Source organism: Ammospiza caudacuta, chromosome 8 (genome assembly GCF_027887145.1).
Source record: "Ammospiza caudacuta isolate bAmmCau1 chromosome 8, bAmmCau1.pri, whole genome shotgun sequence".
NCBI classification, from domain to species: Eukaryota; Metazoa; Chordata; class Aves; order Passeriformes; family Passerellidae; genus Ammospiza; species Ammospiza caudacuta.
Window position 1 is genome coordinate 44,110,634 of NC_080600.1, and position 15,284 is coordinate 44,125,917.

General features: G+C 38.7%; 1 protein-coding gene across 1 annotated transcript in view; it reads right to left on the bottom strand.

The window, feature by feature from the left end:
* Window positions 1–15,284, bottom strand: part of BAZ2B (bromodomain adjacent to zinc finger domain 2B) — a 71,532-nt gene that overhangs the window by 23,463 nt on the left and 32,785 nt on the right. Inside the window, exons 12-21 of the mRNA XM_058810029.1 lie at window positions 13,316–13,526; window positions 12,288–12,380; window positions 12,111–12,172; window positions 7,211–7,276; window positions 6,404–6,469; window positions 5,707–5,751; window positions 5,420–5,452; window positions 4,167–4,232; window positions 1,664–1,804; window positions 659–913 (exon numbers count right to left, since the gene is read on the bottom strand). Of these exons, the coding sequence (XP_058666012.1) occupies window positions 659–913; window positions 1,664–1,804; window positions 4,167–4,232; window positions 5,420–5,452; window positions 5,707–5,751; window positions 6,404–6,469; window positions 7,211–7,276; window positions 12,111–12,172; window positions 12,288–12,380; window positions 13,316–13,526 (1,038 nt within the window). The remainder of the gene's footprint in view (window positions 1–658; window positions 914–1,663; window positions 1,805–4,166; window positions 4,233–5,419; window positions 5,453–5,706; window positions 5,752–6,403; window positions 6,470–7,210; window positions 7,277–12,110; window positions 12,173–12,287; window positions 12,381–13,315; window positions 13,527–15,284) is intronic.

Genomic DNA, 15,284 nt, shown 5'->3' on the forward strand with positions numbered 1-15,284 from the left:
TTGTTTGCATTTTTACATAAGTACATCAAACATGATTATTCTCTGAGACTATTCAAATGTAAATCTTAAATACAGAAACAAATTAGAATGCCTTCACCTCTAAGTTTTTAAAAACAGAGATAATATTAGCAATAATTAAATGGATTACATGTACAAAGGCATGGTCCATCTGAAAATTCATGAATACAGCTGTGTACAATGATACTATGAAGAACTCTAGAGTGGAAGAAAGCTGAAAAAGAAGGCCAGTAAGAAACAGAGTCATGAATTAATTGGGGTTTTGATGCAGTGACCTAGACAGCAGACCTTAAGGAAAGAAATAGCAAGATTCCCTGAGAATATAACATGAGGATAAGAATGCAAAGGAATGGTTGGAAAGGAGTTAAAGACATGGCCACAGATGTGACAGTGCCCTAAAAAAGATCCAAATGAAAATGGGATGTGTGTTTGTGTGAAGAGAAAATGCACTGAAATTTATCATGTCTGGAAAATGGGAAGGCTGATGGGACACAAAGTTTTGGAGTAACATTAGAACCATGACACTGAAGAAAATAATTAAGAAAGTCAAAAGAAATCCATAGGAGAGAGGTGTCAGAGACACATTATGAAGAATGCATTTGTATATACAGGGTGTTTACTATGGATTTTTTCTTTTTACCTTGTATCCTGTACCAAGTCCAGGATCGCACACAGCTGCAGAGACAAGTTTCACAAGCAAGTCCTGTACTTCTCCCATGCTGTCCCCTATGTTGAGCAAACCCTCTTGAAGAACACTCAGGGAGGGAACATCTATGGCCACATCAAAGCCAAGAACTTTACCGAAGTTACGCAGGAACTGCACTACCATGAGACAATCAGAAAACGTGCTTCCATCAAGAACAAGGCCTGGGATGCGAGGCAGCTCTGGGAAAGGCTGGAAAGCAAAGAAAAAAAGTGAAAGATTCGGTAGCATATTTCAAAAGAAATTTTTTTATAACAGCTGGGAAAATTGATTGACACTTCCTTCTGACCTACAGCATGACAATGCTGGAAGGTACAGGCAACCTTCCTTCCAAGGGGTACCCTGCACCCTTGCCCATTCAATGCTGAAACACATTTACGTGTTCACAAATTACACAAGGCAAGAGATTACAAAATACTTCCTTTTTGGCCAGGAGACATTGTAAAGATCTATTCTGAGCCAAATTACTGTAAAAGGAAGTGTAAAACTATTTAAGGGAAAATGGAAGGAACTTCTCTGGAACAGACTCTGACTCCAACCAACCTTCGTCAAGTTCTTACGGACAAAAACTAAGAAGTTGGAAGACTGGGAGAGTAATTCTTTTTGAGCAACAACTTGTAAGAGTTCTCTAGTAACTATATAGTGCCTGTGTACTGAGACATGATGCACATTCCTGGTGTAAAAATAGCTTGAGTAAAGAATTTTTAAAAAGCAATCACGCTTTTAGGAAGCAGGCCTCTTTTAAACAAAAAGCTTTTACATAAACATATGCTACTGTGTAGTGTTCTAGTATCTTGTATTTGTGTGTATTTCAAATAGCTCTCTAATTACCTCAATTAAAACTTGAATGATTTGAGTGTGAGTGCTAGAAGAAAGTTACTGACAGAATTATAAAATACAAAAACAAGAAGCAAGAAAGTAAGTCTACGTAGTTGTGATTACCTTCTGGTCTGCTAAGCACATATCTTCATTAGGCTTCTTTAGCTCCTTTGCCATTTCTAATTCCAATCTTCGCTGTTCCAGTTTACGTTCCTTATTTAATCTTTTTTCATCACGTTTCTCTTGCTTTAGCCGCTCTTTTTCCTTAAGAGAATTTAAAGGGAAAAAAATAAACCCCACATATTAAACTTACAAAGGAACAATCTAAGAATTTGAAGAACACTAGTTCTGTAACCTTAAGAATCGCCACATCAATTAAGGAACCTGCATTAGAGTAAAGGGGAGGGGAAAACTAGCACAAAATCACTGAATTTGTAAAGCAATCTAAGATTCACTTTTTTCTCTCCTGTCCACAGAAACACAGGTTTTAAGTATGTTTGCAAAGAAAAACTCTTTCGAGTACCATTTAAGAAAGATGACTGAGTGAAAATATGGCAAAGAATTGCCATGCAAGGCACCTGATTTTAAAGGCTCTGCTTACACCCCAGTATTGTTAATCTGCACCTGCTACAGCAGAAACCACTCAAGAAACCTCTCTGAACAATACATGGCTGAAAAAGTCCCTTAATGCATAAACTAGGTATGAATGCCTTATAAAACACAACCAATCTTTTCAAACACAGGTAGCTTCTGGCCTTGAATTACCATACACTTTGCATGCAACCTGAAACTGAACATTTTGTCCTTTATGTCTTATAAAGAACACACACATTATCAAGTGAGAAGTCAAGCATCTACTGTCTCTTCAACACTCTCCACAGTGGAGTCACACCAATACTGCACCAACTCTGTAACATGCCAAGACAATGAACCTAGAGCTCCCATGGCCTTTCCCATCCCCAGTGCCAGGGTTTCTGCTGCCAATCCACTGTCCTGATGACACAACTGCCCACATACCACTGTGCAACCAATATCGAGTGTAAAATGTATGGAATCTGCCACACATCAGCACCACCTGTTCAGAGCACAGAACTGTGTGTATAAACAAACACACATATGTGCATGTGCCTCCACTCAAGAACCTGATACAATACAAAACTGAAGATGCTGCATGTGCTTTTCACCTGTGGACACAGAAGGGCTAAAGAACCAAGCTAAGACGCCTCCCATTACTCAGAACCACTCCCTACTATTCTATTAGTTTAAGAGGTCACTCTAGTCTCTTCCATTTACTACCACCATATTTTGCAACAATGAGAATATGGGCAATACTAAGTCAGGGCTCAGCTGCATTTGTAGGTCAGTATTAACCACTGACTTCTTTGTAGAGTTCTGGCAGGCCCCATGACTTTTTATTCTTCCTTTTGATTCTACATGGAGTATTATCAGACCACTATTGACAACTGTGGATAACCACTGTGAGTGCACAGAGATCATGACTTCTACTACTACAGTCTTTAGTGGAAAGCAAGATCAAATTTCATGTTACACACAAAGAACATATTTGGACCAGTAAATTTACACTGGCAGTAAAAATGCACTGACATTCAGAACTACCCATCTGCCCACTTGCTTGCTACCCTACAGCTGTGTAAGCACCCTCTGTACTGCCAACGCAGGCCCTCTTTATCTACCCTGAGTTCATAAGACACATCTTGTATTGAAAAATCCCAATGGACAAAATGGTTTATTGCCTTTTATCTTAGCCTATGTCAATGTCCCAAGGTCAGCTGGCATTGCTTACAACTTGTTTTTGCCAATTTGAAATGCTCTACAACAGAAGAAAATCAGAGATGTATATATGGATATTTATGTGTCCACACAGAAATTTATAGTTATGATTAAAACTGAAAACTTTAGGCTGTACTATATTTCATAAATCTATTTAAATATTACTTCTACTGGTTGAAATAAACACTGCTCTATATCTGTTAGAGTAAGAATATAATTGGAGCACTGGATCAGACTAAATGACCATTTAGCCTGGTATCCAGACTTCCAACAGTGGAATGGGTGCTTGGGGTATCATCTTCCCCTATTTCCTTGTAATGAAGTATTATTCAGTTTTTCTTGGGTTTGGTCAGTTGCATTTATTGAAATTTGCAAATACATCCTAGAAAGAAGTTTTGACAATTTCCTTAACAACTACTTGCTATAATGATGGCTATCTTACTTCAATATCCTCATTATCTGCACTTTATTTACAAAAGTTTAAGGATATAGACTTAAAAAAAAGGCCCAGGATACAGAAATACATAAATGTAAACCAAAAAGCAAATGAGTAATTGTGGGTTTTTTTGTATTTTACTTCTGTTTCTTCTCAAAAACATCCAGAACTCTCAAAACTGGGCCATCTGTGCCAATGTTCAACCATCTCTCTCCAAGTAAAAAAGTTTTTTAAGTTTGTACAGAATTTCCTGTATTCCAATTTGTGCCTAATGATTCTTGTCCTACTGCTGCAATGTACACAAATCAAATTATACATAATGTAAAAGGACATTGCTCTTCTACAGATGATTGCAGAACAAAACTATGAGAACTTCAAACTTTCAGAGTTAATACTCACTTCTGCTTTTTTACGTGCTTCCATGGCTTTCATAAGCATCATATGTTGTCTTCTCCGTTCTCGTTCCTATTGAAGCGGGTAATATTAGAGCAAAACTAAACCACATTTTCAAATCAGTAAAAAAGCAGAGTAACAAATTTAGCATTAATAGACAAGTCACAGTAAATACTAAATATAGGACAAGAATGGCCAAGTCTGTGCATGTTTTAGTTCAGGTTTAGAAAGCAAATACAAGAACAATCAAAAGCAAAAAGGTAAAGCAATGAACATGGAGACAGTGTAAATAAGAAGCATACAGATTTACTTATGGTCAGTTGTGATGCTCCTTCATAAGCTGGCAGAACAAAAAGCATAATGGTTGGCTGGAACAGGTCAGTTACCTTACATCTGCTATGATGGAACTTGCAATTTACTTCTTCAATAGCCAATTCAGCAGAAATTTTAAACTGGTTTTTTCAAACATTGCAAGTATTAACATTTTTCTAACCAAGCAACAAATTAACATGATTACTTTTATAAGCTCTAGATCAGTTTTAATCAAACCAGTAGTGGTGCATATACATATGCAACAACACTTGCATTTACTGATGCCTATCCCTCAGTAAATTATGTCAGTAGCTTCAAATACACTAAGGAGCAGTATTTTAAGGCACTAAGTACAGGGGATTTTCCTTCAGCTTAAGAGCTGAAGAGCAAATCTTGGCCCCAGTAAAGGCTATAGGAATTTTATCATCTAATTTAGTGAGGCTAAGATTACGTTCTAATATTTCATTGTATATTTATAACATTATGTATTTACCACCAACTGAAAGCTATTTCCTCAGTATCTTACAAGGGGAAGACATCACCCTGATTTCTAAAACAGGTTAATTCAAATGGTATTTAAAATGTCTGGACTCATTCCCAGTGAATGGGACAAGGCTTGCAAAAATCATCCAAGTGACCATCCTAGTGATTTTGCATCAATCCCTAATTTTATATACTAGTCAGATTTTTACTGGGACATCAGTAACATAGATCCCTGGTTAAAAACCACATTTAGTTATTGCCACATTCAATTTATACACATGTTCAAGACATGTTTTTCTTTCCTTAACAGACAAGACAAGCAGATGTATGCAATGCACTGTGCTGTAAAGCCATGCAGCAGTATGTAATATGACAGCAGCCAGTGCTACATTTTATGCATTGCTATGACAACCATATCACAACCAAATCACAATGCGGTGTTAGATGTACAAAAATAAACATACCCATACCATATCTAGTCTATGCCTCTCCAACTCCTGGTAGAAAGAGTTGGCACAACATTATGAAACAGAAATCACAAAGTCATAAAACCACTTTATAATCCCCCAAAAGACCCCAATACCAAAGCAAAGCAAAAAATCATAAGGCAAAAGAAAATCTGTGCAGGAATCAAACCCAGAAGTTTAAAAAGGGCATATTTTGAGGATTCTACCCCCCCCCCCCCTTCCAACTGAAAGTAGTAGCTGACAATTGGCATTCTGTCTGTTTGGTCAACCAAACTTATACCAACCTGGTGCTTCAGAAGAACGGCCTGCTGCCTTCTCATCTCTTTCTCCTTCAACAGAAGAACAGAAGTGTATTTTTTTAAAACATCAATAAAAATTTACTTACGACATTGCACAGTTCTACCACACTAAAACAGCACATCTGACTTAAATTCTAACTTACAGAGAAGTATACACAGCATACATGACAGTAAGTCTGGTGAGCTGGGAGTTCCATGTTAGAACACACCTAGAATGCCGAAGCAGCAACAGTACTTATATACACACACACAGACACTGTATTTTCCAGTATTTGTAAAAGAGTTCTGTAGTTTTGCATGCATTACAGCCTAGAAAATACTATGCTCGCCAAGAAACATCATTTTTTGATACAGTGTGCTTAAAAGAATATTGTGAATAATGTTACTGCAGAACATTTTGTTATGCCAACCATGGTATATGGTTGGCATATAAAGTACTGTCTCTGTATATCTGTGTGTGTATGCCGCAAACTCCTCTGCATATGCTTCATGGCTTTTTATAACGATACATACATGTCATTATTTGCTGTCTCTATGTACAGCTTCATTATCAATGAACAGCCTCCCAAATCTATTGCTTTTATACATCTACATACATTATGAATAATTATTTGAGTTATGTTACATCACACTACAACATATAATAACACAGTTCTTGTTTTTGGAGCTCCTCTAAACTAACCTTTATTCGTTTTTCCGCTTCCAATAATTTGGCATTTGCTGCTTCTTCCTTCTTTTTCTTTTTTGCCTGTGCATGCAAAACAGGTCACACAACAGCACAATCACAACTTGAAAATAATCTGACTAGAAGCAAAGTTATGTGTCTTTAGAAGTTAAGAACATCATCACTTATTGTGTACATTGCAAGAAATCTGTGATGCAGCTTTCACGATCAATCAATTCACATTTCAGTTACTTTTAAAAAAATTCAACCAAAATTTCAATCAAAAAATTTCAACCAAAATTTCCCACTCAAAACTGTTTCACTCAAAACTGGCTATCTTAAGAAGGCAGGTAAACACAGAAACAGCGAAGAGATTACTATTAATTTTTATGTCAATGGAGACTTGAAAATTAGCAATCTATCTTTGCTACTACACTAGCAAATCTGTAGAGTATACTCTAATACAGCCATAGTATTTTTAAACCCACTGCATTTCATACAGAGCACACCCACAGCATTGTATTGTACATCCTACTACTGCAAACTTTTTCTCTAACTAAGGAATTGTTCTGCTGTTAAATTATGTACACACAAGACTATTCTGACAGAAAACCATGAGCCCAAGTGTGAATATTTGTAAGATTATGGATCACAGTTTATGGTGATCATTTAAGAAAAATAATTTAAGACACATATTTGAACTGGCCTTCAGAAATATGGTCATTAGAGCTGCTATATTTAGTTGCGCTTCTAACTACATGTGTGACTACTAAAATACATTTTAGAATGGCAATGGAAAAATAACATTTGAGCCATTATTTGTACCTCCAAAATTTGCTGAGCTCGAAGTTCTTTCTCCATCCTAATTTGCTGAATTCTCTTAATTTTTTCCTACAAGGGTAAGAAAGTTACTTCTTTAAAAAATATATATAAAGGAAACAATACTTTTTAAAAAAATACATATACTTTTACATACTATACTTTTTTATACATTTACTTTTACATTTTAAAAATGACAAAGTTTATACATACTTTTTTGTTATTGACTTTCAGCCTTTTAGTCATGTGCCCATATGTTCAGAAATTTTACTAGTATTAGATGTCTGGGATAACCCTGAAGGAAACCACATCTAGTAATGCATGGGTGCTCATGTCTAAATTGTCAAAGTTTTTATTATGTTTTTAACACCTTCAAAAGGACCAGATTAATGACCAAGTAAGGAAACTAGAGTATTCCAATTCCAGCTGACAATGGTGAAGCTACTTAAGAATGAACAAAAGGGTGAGCTATGCCATGAAATACATGATGTTTTGAAGTGATCTCTTTGACCAAGAAATAGCAAGGTCTGTCCAAGCACTGAAGCTGTTTGTGCCTCAGTTCTTACAGCCTCTTTCAGGCCATTATGGTCCCACAGGCAGCACAGTGAGCTGAGCTCAGAAAAACCCAAAGCCCATGCTCTGTCAGCCAGGAACACTCACCCACATGCAACCTGGGTAACATGCTCAGCTAAGTACACTTCAGTTGATCCATATATTTAAAGCACTCAGGTAATTAATGCTAATTTTGGAAGCTTTAGTATGCAGTTTAGTGATGGAATTGTATACATGCTGTAACAAAAGAAGTAACTGGAACAGGAACCATGGGTACTACAACATATTTAAGCATGTTTCATCATGGTGAAAAAAAACTATCCAGTTATACACTCCACAGATGGATGCTGGGCAACCATATTCTAATATATCTTTCTTCATAAATTAATTCCTAAAATCTGAACCAAGTCTTATTACATTGATTGAAAAATGCAATCATTGCAAACACTGGAATCATTTCACACTACCTGTGCTGCATAGGTTTGTCTATTAAATTAGCTATTAAAAATTCATTAGCACATTATTTGCGATTATCTCAAAAGAGCTGACTGATCCACAGTGACTAGGAAGGACCATTTTGAAGAAAAGTGCATCCATCCAGCTGGACTTTCTGTAAAGTTTTAATAGCAAAATCCAGATCATGGAATAGCCCTGCAAGCTGGGGGAAGCCTGGACCAGAAGCTTGAAAAGAAGCTCAATGAGCTTCTCTGGAACAGCAGATGCTTTCCCAACAGCATGAGTAAAGCCCATCTGTACAGAATACATTGTTTTCTTGTGAGCTGGCCTTAGAATCTGAGAACAGGGATCACTCTAAAATTTTACTCTCTGGAGAACACAGTGACACATAGTGATACATACAGTACAGTATATACATAGTGATGTATATACTTTATTGTAAAGTAACCAAAACCAAGCTCCTAAGAAAAGACAGTCTATAATATATAATATAATATTTTAGTAAAAGAGCAATGACAGATGAGAAAGATGTACTAAGTTTTCCGGCAAATAGAGCTGCTCCATGAAGTCTAAACTCCAGTTTATGAGCTCTGTAAACTGTTGAGAAGTCCAACACCGTACAACCTTATCAATAAAATTAACTCAAGAGGCCTTGCGCAGACCATGCTGAACTTTTTCCACATGAAGCTTCCATGTGAAGCTCACAGCATGGTCCTTAAATCTCTATTATTCCCCATTATACTTTAAATCAAAACAGTGCAAAAGTTGAAAGCATGTGCTACACCCTCTCACAGGATGACCAGGTTGGAAGAGACCTTCAATAGCATCGAGTCCAACCCAGCCCCAGCACCTCAAGCAAACCCTGGCACTGAGTGGCACATCCAGGTTTTGTTAAACACATCCAGGGATGGTGGCTGCACCCCTCCCCAGGCAGACCATTCCAGAACTTTATCGCCCTTTCTGTAAAAAACCTTCTCCTAATATCCAACCTATATTTCCCTCGGTGCAGCTTGAGACTGTGACCTCTGGCCTGGAGAAAGAGCCCAGCCCCAGCTGAGAACAGGCACCTTCCAGGAGCTGTGCAGAGTGATGGGGGCACCCCTGAGTCTCCTTCTCTCCAGGCTGAGCACCCCCAGCTCCCTCAGGGGTTCCTCACAGGGTTTGTGTTCCCAGCCCCTCTCCAGCATCGTTGCTCTCCTTTGGACATGCTCAAGCATCCCAACGTCCTTCCCAACCAGAGGGGCCAGACCTGGACACAGCACTCGAGGTTTGGCCTCACCAGTGCCGAGCACAGGGGCAGAATGACCTCCCTGCTCCTGCTGGCCACACCATTCCTGATTCCCTTCTTGGCCACCAGGGCACTCTGCTGGCCCATGTTCAGCAGGCTGTCAGCCAGTACCCCCAGGTCCCTTCCTGCCTGGACACTGTCCAGCCTCACCATCCCCAGACTATAATGCTGCAGGGCGCTATTGTGGACAAAATGCAGGACTCTCAACTCCATTAAGGTCAGAGTTAAAACAAAACAAACTTTTCAGCAGAGATCAGAATAAAGAGTTGTATCAGAGAAGAAACTACTCTGCACATTGAAATAATGAATTTTATCAGGTTACACATCAAGAAGGAATATGATGATGACAAACAAGGTCTGGATTTGATACATTTGACAATTTAAAAATTTTTGCTCCCTGGACCCCTCGGAATGTAAGGACCACTTGAAAATCATAGTGTGCTACTTTTCTTTAACAAGTATGGGTTGCCTTGAGAAATGGACAGGTTGAAACTGTCATGATCTACAAAAGAGCAGACTGGCTGAGGCCGGGAGGGACATCTGAAGTCACCTTGTCCACATTCCCCTGCCCCAGAAGGGTCACCTAGAACCAGTTACCCAGACCACATCTAGGCTGCTGTTGAAAATCCACATGGGAGGCTCCACAGCCTCTCTGGGCCACCTGCTCCAGTTCTCAGTTGTCATCTTTGGTGACAAACTGTTTCCCAATGTTCAGAAGGAACCTCCTGTCACTGGGTACTTCTGAGATAAGTCACCTCTTTGCAACCTCCCCTCAGGTACTTAGCAATATTAGCAAGATGTTCCTGGGCCTCCTCTTCTCCAGGCTGAACAGTCCCAGCTCTCAGCCTGTTCTAATGTAACTCATACATGGTAGAGTGACAGCTTCTAGCTCTACACCTACTACAATGAGCACTATCTTAAAAAAAGAAAAAAGCAAAATATTTAAACAGTTACCAACAAGAATTAATTATTATCTATTAAGGGAATATTTAAGGTAGCCTGAAGTAACACCAGTTCAGGTTTACTACTCAAAAAAAAAAAAAAAAAAAAAAGAAGAATGTCAGGATTTAATACCTGGATTTCAAAAATGTGAAAGGGTTTAATATTTTCATTTTTTTTAACACTTCAAGATGTCATAAAATCATAGAGCATGCTGAGCTGGGAGGGACTCATCATGATCCTCGATCCAACTCCTGGCCCTGCCCAGACACCCCTGCAATCCCACCCTCTGCCTGGGAGCATTGTCCAAATGCTCCTGGAGCTCAGGCAGCCTTGGAGCTGTGGCCACTGCTCTGGGGAGCCTGCCCAGTGCCTGACCACCCTCTGGGTTGGTCAGCCTTTATTCGGATACCTAGCCTAAACCTCCTGACTCAGCTCCAGTAGTTCCCTCAAGTCCTGTCACTTGTCACAGAGAGCAGAGATCAGAGCTGCCCCTCCAGAGTATGTTGACCACCACAATTGAGTTTCCCTTCAGTCTCTTCCAGGCTAAACAGACCAACTCCCTCAGTCACTTCTCTTAAGGCTTCCCTTCCAGTCCCATCCCCAATCCTCACAGCCTTTTTTGGATAGCCTCTAATGGTTTACTGTCCTTTTTATATTGGGGTAGCCAAAGCTCTCCCCAGGACTCAAGGTGAGGCCACCCCAGTGCAGAGCAGAGTGGGACACAGCCCTTCCTTTCTGGCCAGCAAAGTTGGGCCTGATGCCCTCCAGGGCAAAGATATCCCTCCTGCGTGCCAGGGCACTGCTGACTGACACCACACTTGCCATCAGCCAGGGCTCCCAGATCCCTTCCTGCAGCTGCTCTTCAGCCCCTCATTTCCCAATTTATAAACACAACGAGGATTGTCATTATTGTATTTGAAAAAACTTATTTCTGTTGTCCCCCACTATTCTGGCAGCTTCAACTTCAATTGAGCTTTGACCACATGAATTTTCTCTCTACACTGGCAAGCAGCATCTCTGTCCTCTTCCCATGTCACTTACAGGAAAACCAATACTAGTACTTTTTCCAAGTGTTGGGATGCTGAGATCATATACAGACGTGGATGTAGCATGTCCAGAGCAGAAGGGCAAGAGAACTGAGGAAGGGGCTGGAGCACCAAGAACAGCTGAGGGAGCTGGGAAAGGGGCTCAGCTTGGAAAAAAGGAGGCTCAGGGGGACCTTCTTGCTTTCTCAAACTCCCTGACAGGTGTGTGCAGCCAAGTGAGGGTCAGGCTCTGCTCCCTGGAACAAGAGACAGGACAAGAGGAAATGGCCTCACATAAAGGCAGGTTTAACTTGGATATTAGGTAACATTTCTTCATGGAAAGGGTTGTCTAGCTCTGCCACAGGCTAGAGGTGGAGTCACTGTCCCTAGCGGAATTTGAAAGATGTGTTGATGTGACACCTGGGGACATAGGTTAATGGTGGATTTAATGAAGTTCAGAATTTTAATATATTTACAATTTTAATACAGTAATTTTAATACACTGTGTGTGCTTTAAAACTAGATTTAAAACATACCCTTTGCAATCAGTATTCTTAGTAATTTACTAAATATCTGAAATACACCTTATTGAGTGATAATGAAAATATCATTAAAGAACTTATTTAGCAATTGCATAATTTACCTGTTGCTTCATTATCTTTATCTGCTCCTTTTGCTTTCGCTTTTCTTCAGCTGCCATAATAGCTAACAAACAAAAGCAAATAATATCAGCAGAACACGGCAAGAGACAGGTAATTTTTTATAAACACTTTTCAAAATAATCCCCTAGCATGCACAACCTTGCACAAGTAGTACTTACCTTGCTGTTTTTTTGCTTCTTTGGCAGCTCGTGCTTGTTCCTGCTTCTGAAGCTTTCTCAGTAGCTTTATTTGTGCTGCTTGCCTAGCTATTTCTGTTAGAAAAAGAATATATTAAGTCCATAAAAACAGTGCTGTCCAACAATAAAGATACAGTTCATGTTCCAGACATTTGTATGCCGTAAAGACAGCGCAAACAGAGGATTTGTTTTGCACACACTGGCGTCTACAAAATTTTTCTATGAACTACCATTAATGGCACATCATGTATCAGTAACCATGTGAACAGTGCAAATGATCATGGATACTTTCTATATAAAACAAATACTAGTTTCAGAGGAAAAAATTATTTAAGTGACAGAATCATACCAATTATGCTGGTTTATTTTAAAAACATTTTCCTCTTTCTTCTAAAGCAGAAAACATTTTTTTCAAAACTACTAAATCAGCATTTTATTCAGAAAGCATTGAATTAGTTTTCCTTACAAGTCACCTCATGTAATTATGTAATAATTTCTTAATGGAGCAAGAACACAGTCACCTGGGCCACATGCCTGTTTCCTGTGTCTACCTAAAGTCAGCCATTCTTATGCTAATAAGTAACCTCCTGAAGCATTCTACAACCCTGTGATAGCATTTCTGAAATTTGAATTAACTGTTTATGGACACACTCATAGAAGCCAACTGTAGGACAGATGTTTTGGAGGATGAATTTAGCTTCCTTTTCAAAGGACTGAGGTCCAGGACCTGCACGCTTGAACTCCCCAAAACACTGTCAGCTTCCTGAGCAGTAACTACAGAGTAAGCTTTTAGACACGTCTTTACGTATGCACTTCCTTCTTTAAAACCTATACTGATAAACCAGTTACTGGTTTATCAAAAAGTCTTCAATAACAGCACCTAACAAATACCTAAAATAAAATGCTGTATACTAATATCCTAGTGAGACAAATCACTCTTCTATAGGAAAAATATTAACTCTCTATATACTGACACCCTCTCTTTGTGAAAATATTACCACAGTTCTTACCTTGAGCTTGGAGCTTCCTCAAAAGCTTGGTGTCAGCGCTGTCCAGAAATTCGCCGCTGCCGACGTTGGGCGGGCGGCCCTTGCGGCGCCGGGAGCGCGGCTCCTCCCTGGAGTGCTGCCTGTCCGCGTTGGGGGGCCGCCCCCTGCGCCCCTCCATGGCTCTGATGCGGGGAACGACCTCCTCTTCCTTCAGGAGACACCACTGCACACCCTTTCAATTGACACATTCCACAACGAGGAATTACAAACACAGATTAAAATAACCCGAAATCTAAGGTGAGTTGTAGATATTAAATATGCAAGTGCTGTGATGTATTATTTGGGCACGACAAATTCTTGATGATGCACAGAAGCTATCTATTGAGAGACTATCACTAAGAACTTCTGTAAATTCCACCACTAAGAAAGATTTTGAAGACTATTCAAGCATATGCAAAGTTTTTACCTAGTAGATATGCCATTACTGTGTTATTTTTAATTATTTCTCATTAAATCAAATTGTTCAACCCTTTCTAAAGGGCCAAACAGATTTTTCCTAATTATGTAAACTTAACAACTTCTGCTTTCATTTAATATTATGAATAATATTCTGCTTTCATATAATCCACTATTCAACATGAATGAAAAAATGTGTCAAGCTATGAGGTGCTGTTTTCCAACAGAGCGTGTTTACAGAAATTCTGGCATACATAACAAGTAAAGGCAGTAATGTATTTTCAAATATTGCTTTTGAGTGTCTAGAGCTCAGCAACTGAGCTGAGAAAACACAGATGCATTTAATCACCCAGTTTTAGTTAGTACAACTGAGTTCTCCCCTCACTCGCTGCAAAACAGTTTCTGCACCAGCTTGAATCAATGAAAAGTAACTTCTAAGCATCCACATATCTAAAACTACATGAACTATATTCTCTAACCAAAGCATGCCCTGCAGTATTTTGAGGCATCACAAAAGCAGATTCTAAAATACTTTCTTGATAAAAATATCCAAGTTAATTCTCACAAAGGAATAGCTTTATTTAACTGGCCACTAAAACTAGAGTTTATTGTGTCTACTGAGCAGAAAATATGTACCGTCTAGGTAAGTCTGTTTAATTGAACAACAGTATTTCAAAATTTTAACCTCTTTTACCATTTCCCCAAGCTTTTGACAAATGCGGTGAAAATCTGCAAGCTAAGCATCCTTTAGGACTTCTTTATAACTTGCCTTAAAAAGGCAAGGTTTGTAAAAAATTTTGAAAATGTCTGCTCAGAGCAAGAAGAAAAGATGGTATTTAATGAGTTTTTTAAGTTATCAGTTCAGAAGAAATATATTCAGAGTGCTTTAGTTTTCACACTTATATGTACATAAACCCTAAAATCCAATTTACTGTACCACAACATAAATGATTTCTGCTTTTTCTTTTAATTTGTCTTTTAATTATTTCTGCTCATTTTTCACAATTACAAAGGTTTTGCATAACTTCAGCAAAAGAAATGGCAGTTTGTTAATGAGACATTCAGATTTCAAAGGAGTTATCAGTATCTGTAAAGATACTTATCTCAAGTCTGAATCATTCCCAGTTAAGATCATCCCCAAAGTACAAGTCACATTTGGTTTGCACACATTCCAAAGGGCTTTGTTATTAATTATGTTCTGAAAATGCACTGCTCAGAACCAAGACCACATCATTAATGTGTACCACATCATCATGCATCACCCCTAAGGACTTTAACCCAAAATATTCACCTGTATCACTTGACTAGAAGTTAATTCCCTTACTATCTTGAAGAGTACTACTTAAGTGTAACTTTTATTTCTCTGCCTAGTACTTGAATTGCAGTTTCTCACGGGTTCAGTTTATTGAGGTAGATTTAATACTTGTACTTACGAGCTACACCAACTTCCAACCTAGAAAACCTAATCTCATAAAATGTACATGCCAAGGGAGGCAAAACAGAAATCAAAGAAGAGCAGGAGAAGCAGCCCTAG